The 12,517-nt window shown below is 41.0% G+C and overlaps 1 protein-coding gene across 1 annotated transcript; it reads right to left on the bottom strand.

Moving 5' to 3' along the window:
• Positions 1-3,495: 3,495 nt before the first annotated feature.
• Positions 3,496-8,270, bottom strand: LOC139417336 (transcriptional repressor scratch 2-like). Its single transcript, XM_071166604.1, has 2 exons — positions 7,960-8,270; positions 3,496-4,428 (listed from the first exon to the last, which is right to left on the bottom strand). Exons 1-2 carry the CDS (start codon positions 8,099-8,101, stop codon positions 3,611-3,613), a joined length of 960 nt encoding a protein of 319 aa, XP_071022705.1. The 5' UTR covers positions 8,102-8,270; the 3' UTR covers positions 3,496-3,610.
• Positions 8,271-12,517: the final 4,247 nt, after the last annotated feature.

Below are 12,517 nucleotides of genomic sequence, written 5' to 3'. Positions count from 1 at the left end.
GTCTTTTGACCAATCACAACAGATATTTTCACATCAGCTCTTTTTCAGAGCTATTGAAAAAAAGATCAGAATTGGGCTGCCTGTTAAAACTCAGCCTATAAGTTTGATTTTGCAATCAAATCCATATCTGTATTGGACATACAGTACAGTTTGGTTGCCATGTTGCTCAGAACAAACATGGATCCCTCCATCAAGTAGGAGGATAAGCTACAAAATCATTTTAGGAAAAAACACCCAGTTCCTTCTCAACTCAAAATACCTGTAGGCTACACAAATATTCCACAAGTTGTTTTGAAGACAGGGATTTTTTTTCACAATGAGTCCAGTATGTTCACCAAGCCTATCATGAACCAAGACTACATATTTAGAATGAAAGAGGTTAATATAGAGGCTGGAGTCATTGTATGGGGGAGTGGTAGTGGTAAAACATAAGAGAAGGATGGAACGAAAGCAGGCAGAATCAATTTATTCCCTACAGGTTTTTAAAGGAGAACTCACCATTACTGTGATTGTGTCATCCATTTAGAATATGCAAATAGCTGACAGTGCATTTGTCTGCTGGTGCTCGACCTTCCCCTTGGAGGTCGCTCACCAACTCAATTACTCTCCCTATCTGCAGTCTGTCTGCAAACACCTGTTATCCTCCCACACGCCACAGCCTCTACCAATCCCAGTCGAACCATCTCACACACCACTAAACCACACATCTCATCAAAACCAGTTAGAGAGGGAGAGGATGGTGTATTATTAATTTACAACAATAACATCATGTGTCATGAAGAGATTTACATGAATAAAGGATTTTGTATAAAGCCTTCTCTTGTCAATTGATGGAAGAACATCAATTTTATTGACACATTAATTATAATGACATATTTTTCATAGATATCATTATCTTGCCGATAGACACCCCATAATTTCAAACCTCTAATCCTAAAAAACACATGGATTCAACATAGAGCAATCTGCCAAACAGATTCATTTTGGAAGCAACTGACTGTAAAACAAAATCCCTATCATGACAGATGTCCTAAATGGAAAGCAGTCTGTATCACACTGACTAACACCGGTTGTTTTCAGCCTTCCAACCAAGTGGCAATTTTCTGTTATGGGAAGTGTTGTTTTAAATGTCTTGTGCAATTACTGTTTCCTATATATTGTGGGAGGTTTTGGAAAACATTCCCATTTTCCTTTAACTTCTAAGGTCTTTTCAGTGCATATTCCCCTTTCACTGTTAAACCAGGCTACATAAACCTTTCCAAAGCTCTCTTAGTGTACATTATAAGGAAAACACTGTCTTACAGATAAATCTGCCAATCTCTTGATTCCCAACTTTTCCCTTTTACAGGGCTTTAATGGCTTGCAGCAAAGCTCTGGCAGGGTAATCGGGAGAGCAATTGCTGTCGACACTGTTTTATAATTACTGCATTGCTATTATTATAGCCTGGCTAATCCACCTGGGAAAAAAGCCTTCCCAATGCCATTATCTCCTCTGGCATGATGATTGGGGCCCCTCAGTCCTCCTTCCAACTAACTCAACCTGTCAGGATTCTGGAATACAGATATGTGAGTTGTGGAAGACAAGCCAGCTGGTAGAATAGAATGTGTATCTGTCTGAAAATAACTGATTCCCCCTATCTTATTTAGAAGGTTGAATAAGGAAGTGTTTGATGTTCTATGTGGAAAATGTTAGATTTCATTGGTTTTCTAATAAAGCATAATAGTAAGGTTTGCTATCTTTGGACAGCATTGCATGACATGATCATCAACCCTTCAAGGGTCAATCTTCAGCTAATATGTGAAGGGAGGCAGTTGAGTGGACTCTACCTTTGGGAAACAACAAGATGGAGGATTTATTAACATTTCTTCTTCATCTGTTTCATTTTATTGCCCTAAATCGACTGCAAACAGGACAGTTTTGATTATTATTATACATGTCAATTGCTGTACCAGTGAAGTTATTATTGCTGTGAAACAAATATAATCTGCATTCATCATTTGTTTGAAGTTATGGCTGATACTAGTCATTGTTCCTCTTTAAAAAACTAAGTCCCATGGACTCTCTACAGTTTCATGCATATACACATTTTCTTTGAAGATCAGCAGCATCTTACAAGGTCAATGGAAAGTCGTATTTCAACATGTGAATAGACAAGTACTGTAATGGCATAAATTAATAGATGAATACATTTAGAAACATATGAATAACAAATACATTAATACATTGACAAATAAATACTTACATAAATAGATCAATAAATACACAATTTACAAGGTAGTAGGATGCTATACATCTAATGGTAGAAAGAGCTTTCAGCAACATATATAAAATAAAATAAAACATTCCTTTGTAACTGAGGGTGTATGTCATGAGCTCATATATTTTCCTTTTTGAGGTAATACCAGTAAAAGAAGAGGGAGAGCACCTCAGAGAGTGTAATGAACATTGCTTATTACGACTGAGGGAAACACCACAGAGTGGCAAAGTTCATGCAAGCCACCGTGGTGGAGGAAGAACAGGGATGGTTTCCATTGCTATAGACAGGTTACTGCACAATGCACATGGCACCTATAACAACCGATCAGTACATTTGGTTTGTCTCCCAGTGTTGTTATTGTTAAACTGTAGTTACCAGTATGATGAAGAGAGTGTACTTTGAGTGCCTCCGGTATCTTGTGATTCCACAACCTGTTCAACAGGTCTCCATAAGAACTCAAAACAACTTCTCTGATGGAACTGACAATGACCCTGGTTCATGATCCTATTGTACTCAGCTGATGTAGTTTGCCTTTAGGTTTGTTCAATGAGTTTTGCTGGAAGTTTTCTGAATACCCACAGTTACAAAGATGCTTTGCTTTCAAAAATCAAGGAGGAATTGGCACCAAAATGTATAACAAATTCAGTCGGACAATAGAAAAATAACACCCATTGAATTAAAAACATATGTGTGACAAAAAGGGTACTTTTTAAACTTTAAAATGATTTCCCTTTTATGCAAATACTGTCATAGTACTCATTTTCATAAAAAGTGAATGTTGGCAGTTGCAAAAGAATTAAATTCTTAGCAAATAAAAAGCAGCATAAAAATACAAGAGGTCATTTTTGTCTCTAAAAAACAAAAGAAAACTGTTACAGTCCTTTTTTATGTATTTTTCTTCTTCTTCATTTTCCCTGTACTATTTTCTATAAAATATCAGGAATCTAAATAGTATTACTATTGATATCAATATCATTATAGTCATTGATTAAAAAAATCACATGCCAGGCCTCATATATAATTGTGTGAGCGTGTGTGCATATGCGTGTGTGTGTTTGTGTGTGAGCTAAAAACTAGAGTATTTATTTGGAGAATTGTTGTTTTGATTGTAAGTATCTGTGGATGATTAGCTACTGTGCGGGGTGGGGTGGGGGGTGGGGGGGGGAATCCAGCATCTTTTGAAATTGTCTTTGCCATAATCATAACAGTTTTCTTCACGTAATCTCAGTGAAAATATTGCTTTCTAAAAAAAGGAAGAAAAAGGCATGGAGGGCAGAGTGAAAGGGGTTATTGGTTGTAGAACCTACAGTATAGGATTCCAAATTCTGCTTCCGTCCTTCTGGTTCCGGCAACTAGTTCTCAGAGCAGGACTCGTCCTCATCTTCGTCCCCGGAACCCTTGAAGCAGGCTGATTCATAGTGCTTGTTCAGGTAGGACTTGAGGGCGAAGGTCTTATTGCAGCGCTTGCATCGGTAGTGCTTGAAGGCAGAGTGGGTTTGCATGTGGGCGCGGAGGTTTGAGCGGTCAGCAAAGGCTTTGCCGCAGTGGGCGCAGGCGAACGGTTTCTCCCCGGTGTGCGAGCGCATGTGGCCCTGCAGGAGCCAGGGCCGGCTGAAAGCCTTGTTGCACACGTCACACTTGTGCTTTAGGTTGTGGGTGAGGATGTGCATGGCCAGTGCTGGCATGGACACATACACTTTGTCGCAGGTGGGACACTGACGTGCCATCTTGCTATCCAGGCTACGGTGTGTCTGTTTGTGCCTGCTGAGGTTGGACGAGGTGGCGTACGTCTTGCCGCACTCGTTGCAAGTGTGACGGGCTGTCCCGGTGGCACCTGCCTCTCTCTCCTCTGTGGCATCAGCATTGGAAGCACCAGAACGACCTCCCTTACGGCCATCACCGTCTCCCTTCCGCCGTGAGCGCCCGTCGGAGATGAAGAAGGCATCCATGGTGTAGCCCTCGGTCAGGGCCTCCGCCTCGCCACTGTAGAATCCACTAGCCGTCATGCCGGACTGGGGGCTGTCAGGGTGCTCCAGGTCAGGGTCACAGTACTCCTCACCCCTGCTGCTCACCTGGGTGTACAGAGGGTCAGAGACGGGCAACGCCATCTTTAGCTCCATCTTCGTCTCCCCCTGATATACAGATGGTGTGATGTAATCCTGGATGTAGCCTGGAGAAAACACACAATAATAGTTACATTAAGGCAAAACACACACACACACACACACACACAGACAGTGATAGTGACAGTTAGTCTACAGTAGGCTGAGTGTTGTGGTGGTGGATAAGTGCATTGTGACGTGATTATATGATTATCATGGATGGTTGCCTCTTGTAAATTATTAAACAATAGAATACACACATAGAAAACAAATTGCTCCCCAAATCACACAGCATTTACCACAGGACTGTGATGCTGCAGAACACTATCCACAGCATTCACCTTTATTACACAGTTACAGCACAGACGAGTGGTGGCTGCTAAACGCAGATAACTACTCATTAAAGACACCTATGAAAGAAGGCCCCTCTTATTACTTGAAGTGGTCTCATTGATTAGTCACCGTTTCTTTCTCCCAGTGACTTGCTCACTCCAAGGTACTGTTTGTCAATCATCTGTGACTGAAGGTCTATATCTTTGTTTTGTTTGCCCAATTAAGCCTGAACATGCTGGGCCCAACAGGCAGAACACACTGTCTATGGTCTGGGGTGACTGTCCAGGGGACTACAGTATTTGGGGATGATAAATCATCAGGAGAAGCCATTAAAACTGAAAAACACTTTTTTTTAATTCTAGAAAGCACTTGAATTGTTTTTGGAGTTATTTATTCTTTCTAGTAGCTTGGATACCACCCTAAATATTAAAACGAGTAGCACTTCCAGGACATTTCCAATTTGTCTCACTGGATTATTGACTGATGTTATATTACAGACAGGTCATTTTATTGTCTAGGCAATCTTTAATGTTGTGAGGCAGCCAAGTGGGGTTAAAAGTTTTCCTGGCATGCAGCTGTAAAGAGCTAAACAACACCAAATATTTACCAACATTAGCTCAGTACATCTACGCACTTGTATGCATTTATCTAAACATGTTCCACTTTAACAGCTTACTAACATATAGGACAAAGATATGATTCCAATTCTAATATGTGTTGTGAATCCTGAAGAAGATGAAAAGGCAGATTCCTATGCACTGTGTGCAGCAAGTGGTGGAAATTAACTATTGACTGGTTTTTAATGAAATTCAAAGTTTCTTGCTGATCAATAGGCCTTCATCTGTAAAATAGTACAGCTGTTGGAACACACTGCGTGTGGGGAAATAAGACAGAAATAATGCAGGGCAAGGAGTAAAGTGACTGGAGAAGACTATACAACGATAGCCTACTGAACATGGTTCAGTGATGGAAAGGTTAAGCTGAAACGTGATACACAGGATTACCAGCAGAACAAAGTGGCTATAGTGTTAAGCTCGCTGAAGTGCCTTTAGGAATCAGGTCATTAGAAAATCAATTTTTAAGTGCTCTCTTAGAATGCTGTCTCTATTCCCAAGGGTTCCCACTCAGAGACCATTCCTTGTCAAAGACATTACCATAATACTATAGGACTGGGAGACTGGGATCTTATTGGAAGGCAAGGGTGCTATTTGGTCAAAAGCACCACCCCTTTGTTGACTAGCCTATATAGCTAACAACTCATGATATATCTTCCTCTCCTGATATAACTTCTAAAGGTAATGGTCATTCTTACTTCATAGATAATTTCAAGTCTAATAGCACCCCCTTGTTTATTTTTCTTAGAACATTGAATATACAGTACCGTAAAGAGAGCACAGGAAAATAGCCAAACATACTGTATACAGCAACAGATTGTTATTGAAACATATGGACATCTTGATTTTTATTCCCCTGATTAATTACACATGTGTAATGGGTTTTAATTACTTAAGGTCAGACAGAGTTCATTATTTGTGGCTGAACTAATGCTGTATTAACTCATTCCTCTAATGCAAAGCGAGCATGTTATTAATGGACTCCCTCTCCCACCCTCCTTCTTTGTTGTTCGACAGACACTTCAAGTCAAATGTCTCCATAATGGGGAAAGCGCTGACGCCAGGCATTTCAACAATGTTGTGATTTCTTTGGGATTTCATTGAAAAGACAAGAAGGGTTATTTTGTCTGCATACAATGGTAATCGTTGGTACTAATGCAGTAATCCATAATATATATTTATTTTTTTCCCATCAAAATGCATATTTCTTTCTCAACAGAAGTGGAGTAGTGTTTACCAATGACAGAACAGTAGAGACTGAGACTAACAGCTTTATTAACGATTGAAATTTCAACCACAGGATTTATTCAAAGAAGTAATATTTTTTTTGCAATGAATCTGGTTCCATAACTTCATCTTTTCTCAGTTGCTGCTGCTCCTAATCTAAAATCACTGGATAATAGTATTATGTGATGTGGTTGAATAACAAGTGAGCATTTTATGTTCACAGGTTGATCTGAACTGTAAAACTATCTGCTTATTGCCAAGACAAAATAACAAAGAGAGACAGACAGACATCTGGCATCCTAAATATGGCCACAAAATGGGAGCGAGCTTAAACCTGACTGACTGAAAGTGAAGGACGTCTCTCTCTAGCTCTGACTGGACTGGGGATTAGCATGCTGCCTAGTCCTACTGTTGCCCACTGTGCCGCTATGGGCCATTTCCTCTATGTTTACTGTATACCCCTAGTCACGTGGCCCCACGTCAATGCTGCCCGAAGCATTTTTTACTCCTTTTTCTCCTTCTTTCTCTCCTTCTCGCTCCCCCTCTACCCCAGCTAACCCCCCTCACCCGGCAGTACTGTACATTGCGTTGATATCTCTTGTGACGGCGATAGGCCTGCATGGATGAAACTCCACCACTGCTAGTTTTCAAATGCCCGGAAGGAGGAGAAAGATGCAGCGGAGGGATGGGGGTGGGGAGACTGGGCATGCATGCTCCGGTTGGGTGGGAAGGGAGGCGGGCAGAGGGGGGCGAGGACTGTGATGGAAACTCAAGGACAATAACAGCTAAGGACAAATGTATCATCCAGCACTTATCTTTCATTTTCATATATTTCTCAGATCGCACAAAGACTGGAGAGTGACAGCCTGCATGTTTCAGGCACACCGTAATTTGTGCACGCAATACAAATTCAGAGATACACATCTACAGGCGAGAAGCACGTTTTGCTCCCCCATTTGCATAAACTGATCCTCTGCTGTGACCTGAATTGTGTCTTCCTCTCATCAGAGTCAAAAGACAAAAGTCTGGGAGCACGATGGGGGTGGGTTGGTGGTGCTGGAGAGAATTATTTGGGATACGGGAGCAAAATCTGATGGCTTTATGTAACATCTGTTATTAATTCCCAGACAACATGCAGACAACAGGCATCTCAAGGGCTGAAGAACCACTTACAAATACAGAATCAAAAGATAATTCCAACTGTGTTTACTATATAGATGTCATGGGGCAATCTTATTCTGGAATCAACAACTAAACCAAAGAGAGCAGTGGTGCTACAGTAGCACACCCTAGACAACGGCAGGCAGAACATATGTGTGCTGTGTGCTGTGTGCTGTGTGCTGTGTGCTGTGTGCTGTGTGCTGTGTGCTGTGTGCTGTGTGCTGTGTGCTGTGTGCTGTGCTGTGCAGAGGCATGCAAACTCACCATTCTCACTGAGTCGAACGCCCAAGCTGGTCACAGAGTCAGTGATGGAGCGTGTGAAAGGAGTGAACGAGTCGTCCAGGTGGTGATGGTGATTAGAGAAATCATCAAGCTTGATTTTCTTCACCAAAAACGAACGGGGCATGTTTCAAAGAATAAAAAACACACAGAACTGAGAATCACACATGAAGAGAAAAGGTAATACCCCCAAAGAAATCAGCAAACAGGCAGAGCTGGAGCCGGCTGTCAGTAGAAGTAATCCTTGTGTTAAAGGAAAATGCAACCTCTAAAAGACATAAGAGAAGGAATGAGAATGGAAATCAGTGGAGAACAAGGCAGATGACAATGCTGTGTTTCTCTATGGCACCCCCAGCTTTCCAAAAAATTAAATATTTAAAATATTTGGTTCAGCACTGGATAGCTCCTGTGATGCAGCAGGCTTAAAGGACCAGAGAGAAGGAGAAGAGAGAGAGAAAGAGTGACAGAGAGAGAGCATGGAGGAGGGAGGAGAGAGTGAGAGCGAGAGAGAGAGAGAGAGAGAGAGAGAGAGACTGTCAGACTAGCTGAGATCAGCTCTCTCTCCAGCCTTTATATGGGGCACAGGCAGTGGAAGATCAGGTGGTGCTGCGAAATGGAGCTGCTTAGCTTTAATCCATCAAATGTCCCCGGGGACACACATCAAATTACCACTGAACCGTCTGTGCGTTCGTTCGCACACAGACAGAGGAGAAAGAGCACACCCATTCCCCCCCAACACACACATACACACTGCCCCCACTACTACCACTGCCCCTCTCCCCTCCTTCCCTCCCTCCCCCACTATTTCACTCCCACTTATGCTCCATGCTCAAAGAAGGAGTACAAGAGGTGGATTGAGACAATGGAGACGTGGAGGAGAGCACATTTAGTGTCCTGTCGCCTATTGTTTTAAGATGAAGTGGCACAGTTTATGTTTTCCTTGTTACAGGAACTGCCTTGCTCCTCATCATCCTTTCCTCTCTGTTACCTCAGACTACCCCTCACTATTCAAAACTCTCCCTGGCTGGGACAAAAGCAGACATATCTTACTATACTAAACACACTGCACACACACACATACAGTTGTAGGATCTTAATTTGAGCCAGTTTGCTATAGCATGAAAATAATTCTGAAGCAACAGGAAATGTGAATTATTATGTGAATCAAGTCTGGAAATTACAAACCTCAGAAGCCTTTTTAAACCACAAATACACTACAAGGCCTCTTGCAACAGGATGATTAATATTAAGATCCTACATCTATACTGTACAATTCCACAATTAAAATATTTTTATATGATTCTCTATGAGAAAATGATTGAATTGAAAATGGAATTTGAGTTTACTTCCTGAATTGGCAGAAATTAAATGGAATTGACCCCAACCCTGACACATACACACTGTAGAGTTTCATAACAGGGATTTCAGCACTGTTTATCTGCTTATCCATGGACGCAATAGGAGCGTTTTGGCAAACTCTCTAGCATCTCCCTGACGGTGTGGCACAGATGTGTCCTGCTATGCATGAAAATTAATTGCCTGTTAAATTAATTACATATTTTTGATTAGAATTAAATGTAAAATTAGACTCACATTTGCTAATTAGTCAAGTCATTTCTAGATTGATTTGGGTTGATAACATTAAAGCATAGCAGGCTGCAAATGCTCCAATGTCTACATATTCTGTAATATTTGTTATTTAGAAATATTGAACAGATGTACATGTCAGAATTCTGCCAGAAGGTGTCAATGTATCTGACAAATACACATCGGAGACTGTAGGAATCTTACATAACAAGACTTGATTGCTCACTTGTAGGACACTGAGACGTCGTTTACTGTATGTCAGTCAGGCCTATGAGCTCTCATCATTCTCAATAATCAATCAGGAAAACCATGGACAACAATGCTGTGGTATTGCTGGATTATACAGCAAAGAATGTGTCATGCTGCGGTGATACAGTAGCAAGGCTACGGATGAATTTCATGCTAAATTGACAGTCATAAATTGGAAGTGACAATTTTCCAAGGGTGCTGCTGCGTGCTTCAACAATTTGGACATGCTCTAAGAAACTTGTTACAGCCAAGTTCGGTTATCTAGTCTAGAAAGGATCAGAAATGGAGAAAGATGGAGAAAACACTGTGCATCATGCTATTAATGATTTCCTAAAGGTTTTTTAAAGTGAACTTTGTTTTGTTTTGTATACCCGTCCCCTAGTTTGAGTCTGCTGTCTGAACTGAGCTCAACCTTGGGCAGAGGACCTCCTCATCCTTCTGCTTTCTGTACAGTGCAGTGGAGCACAACCAGGTCACACCTCTCTGCTTCAGACATGGCACGCAGACATTAATATTTCAAAAATATAAAGATGACACTCAGGAGAAACATGGAGGCACAGATAGAAACTCAACTTGGTGGCGGAATGAAACCATCATTGAGAAATAAGCATCCTCAGCACCTACTGTGTCACTCCCAGTGCTATTGCCCTACATTTAAGTGGTTTTACAGTGTTATATTTGTTTTATTCATATGGTTGTGGGGTAATTTTTTTTGTCTTAGCATTTGCGTAATTGACTAAATATTTTGACAAAATACACAGAATTCAACCCATAGTAATTCTACAATTTACTGTGTTCCATTTAATTATATGATTCAACAATTCACTATTCCACAGACTTGATGAATCCACATACTTGATTAATTAATTATCCTGATTTGAGACCAACAAGTGATAGTTACAGGTGACAAGTTACAGGTTGCCCCTCCCTCACCCCTCTCCCCTGCCCTGAGCTCCAGCCCCCTCAGACTCACTCTGACATCTGGTCACTGCCTTGGGACAGGTGTTGCCATGGTGACATCCCCTCTGGGCTAGCGGGAGTAGGATGGCTCTACCCTCCCTGGTAGTAGGGGCAGGGGCTTGGGCTGTATCCACCGTCTGGTCATTAACATACTGTACGGCCTCAGAGGGCTGTGGAAAGTTGGCCAGCTGAATGGAGGTAAATGTTTTGGTTTTCTTATTCTTTGAGGCAATTCCTCCGCTAGGGATGCTGTGCTAACTACAAAAGGAGGATGTAAGGCCGCTCCGCAGGTTCCAACACATCTATTTATACTGCCTCAATTTACAAACATGTTATGCAATTAAATCACTTAATTGACATTCAAGCTAATTCATCTTGGTAATTTCTGTAGAAATTTCTGTTGAATGGAGAGAAAATATATCTCTTAATTTATCTGAAACAGCTATTCATTCGTAAAGGTAGTGGTGCCTAATGAGTCCAGGACACAGCCCATAGCGCCACTTATGATGCTACCATGAGTGTTTGGAGCAAGGTAGTGAGTCCATTAGGCACAGCCATTTATAATTCACCTCTATTTTCCTTACTGGGTTAGTGGTGCAACAAGCCATCATCCCCTCATACTGTTTTATTATATTGGCTCTGTCATGTACTGTATCACATTGTTTTATAATAAACATTCTATACTCTACAGTACAGTCACTACAGATGTAGGATCTTAATTTCAGACAGTTTGTTACAGCAGGAAAATAATCCTGCCAAATAGGAAATGTGAATTATTATGTGGTTAATTATAATTTATGGAAATTTTTTGTAGGGGTTGCAACATTTTTCATTAGGGCAAATCAAGGCTGACATTTTAAAGTGGAATTTACAAACTTTAGAAGCCTTTTTAAACTTATAATACACTACAAGTTTGCATTTCCTGCAGTGCAGGAAACTTCTCAGCAACAAAAGATCCTACATCTGTATATGGGCACAAAAATAAGTGACTTAATAAATAGTTGATAAGTGACTCACCAGTGTATGGGACAAGTTGGATCAGAATGACAGTTTATCCAACAATATCACACACAGAGAGAATGATGAATGATGTTGTCTCGGGTGGTGTGAAAACAAATAAATAAATAAATAATTGTTATATATAACGCTCTCCAATGCCATACAAACCCTTTCATCTGCTGTAAACAGAAACTGATCAGCCCTAGCACAGAGATGAAGGTTGAGGAGACAATATTTCTTACTTTATTGAGGACTCCCGGCTCAACATTAAAGGAGTGAATGGGCTTTAACAGCTTCCACTGCCACTATATATCAAATGCAAGTTGGCAGATAGTTCACTATATCACTCATGCCCTATTTGGCTTGTGTCTGCCTGTTGTGTGTGTGTCTCGGTGCGTGTGCTCGATTTTGTTGTCCACAGGCAACTAACTGTACAATAAGTGGGGCAATTAAGTGAGAAAGGCAGAAAGAAGCTAATATGTTCGTATCTCTCTTTGACGGATTAGATAATTTATGCTAATAACATCTCCACCAGCTCCAGTCTGCCTAAAGATGATAGCAGACCCATCGTTCTCCCTCTGAAAAATCCTTTTCATACTGTTTCTCAACAAATTGCAAGAAGACAGCTGCATGGAAATGAATGAATATCTCTCAGACAGAGCACAGACAGAATTGTCTGTTCCTCACCTATCAATATATAATGGTAACTCTTACTTACACTCACTCATACTGTGAGCCCCTTTTGTAG

This window comes from Oncorhynchus clarkii, chromosome 9, assembly GCF_045791955.1.
Source record: "Oncorhynchus clarkii lewisi isolate Uvic-CL-2024 chromosome 9, UVic_Ocla_1.0, whole genome shotgun sequence".
NCBI classification, from domain to species: domain Eukaryota; kingdom Metazoa; phylum Chordata; class Actinopteri; order Salmoniformes; family Salmonidae; genus Oncorhynchus; species Oncorhynchus clarkii.
This window is presented reverse-complemented; position numbering and strand designations above follow the sequence as displayed.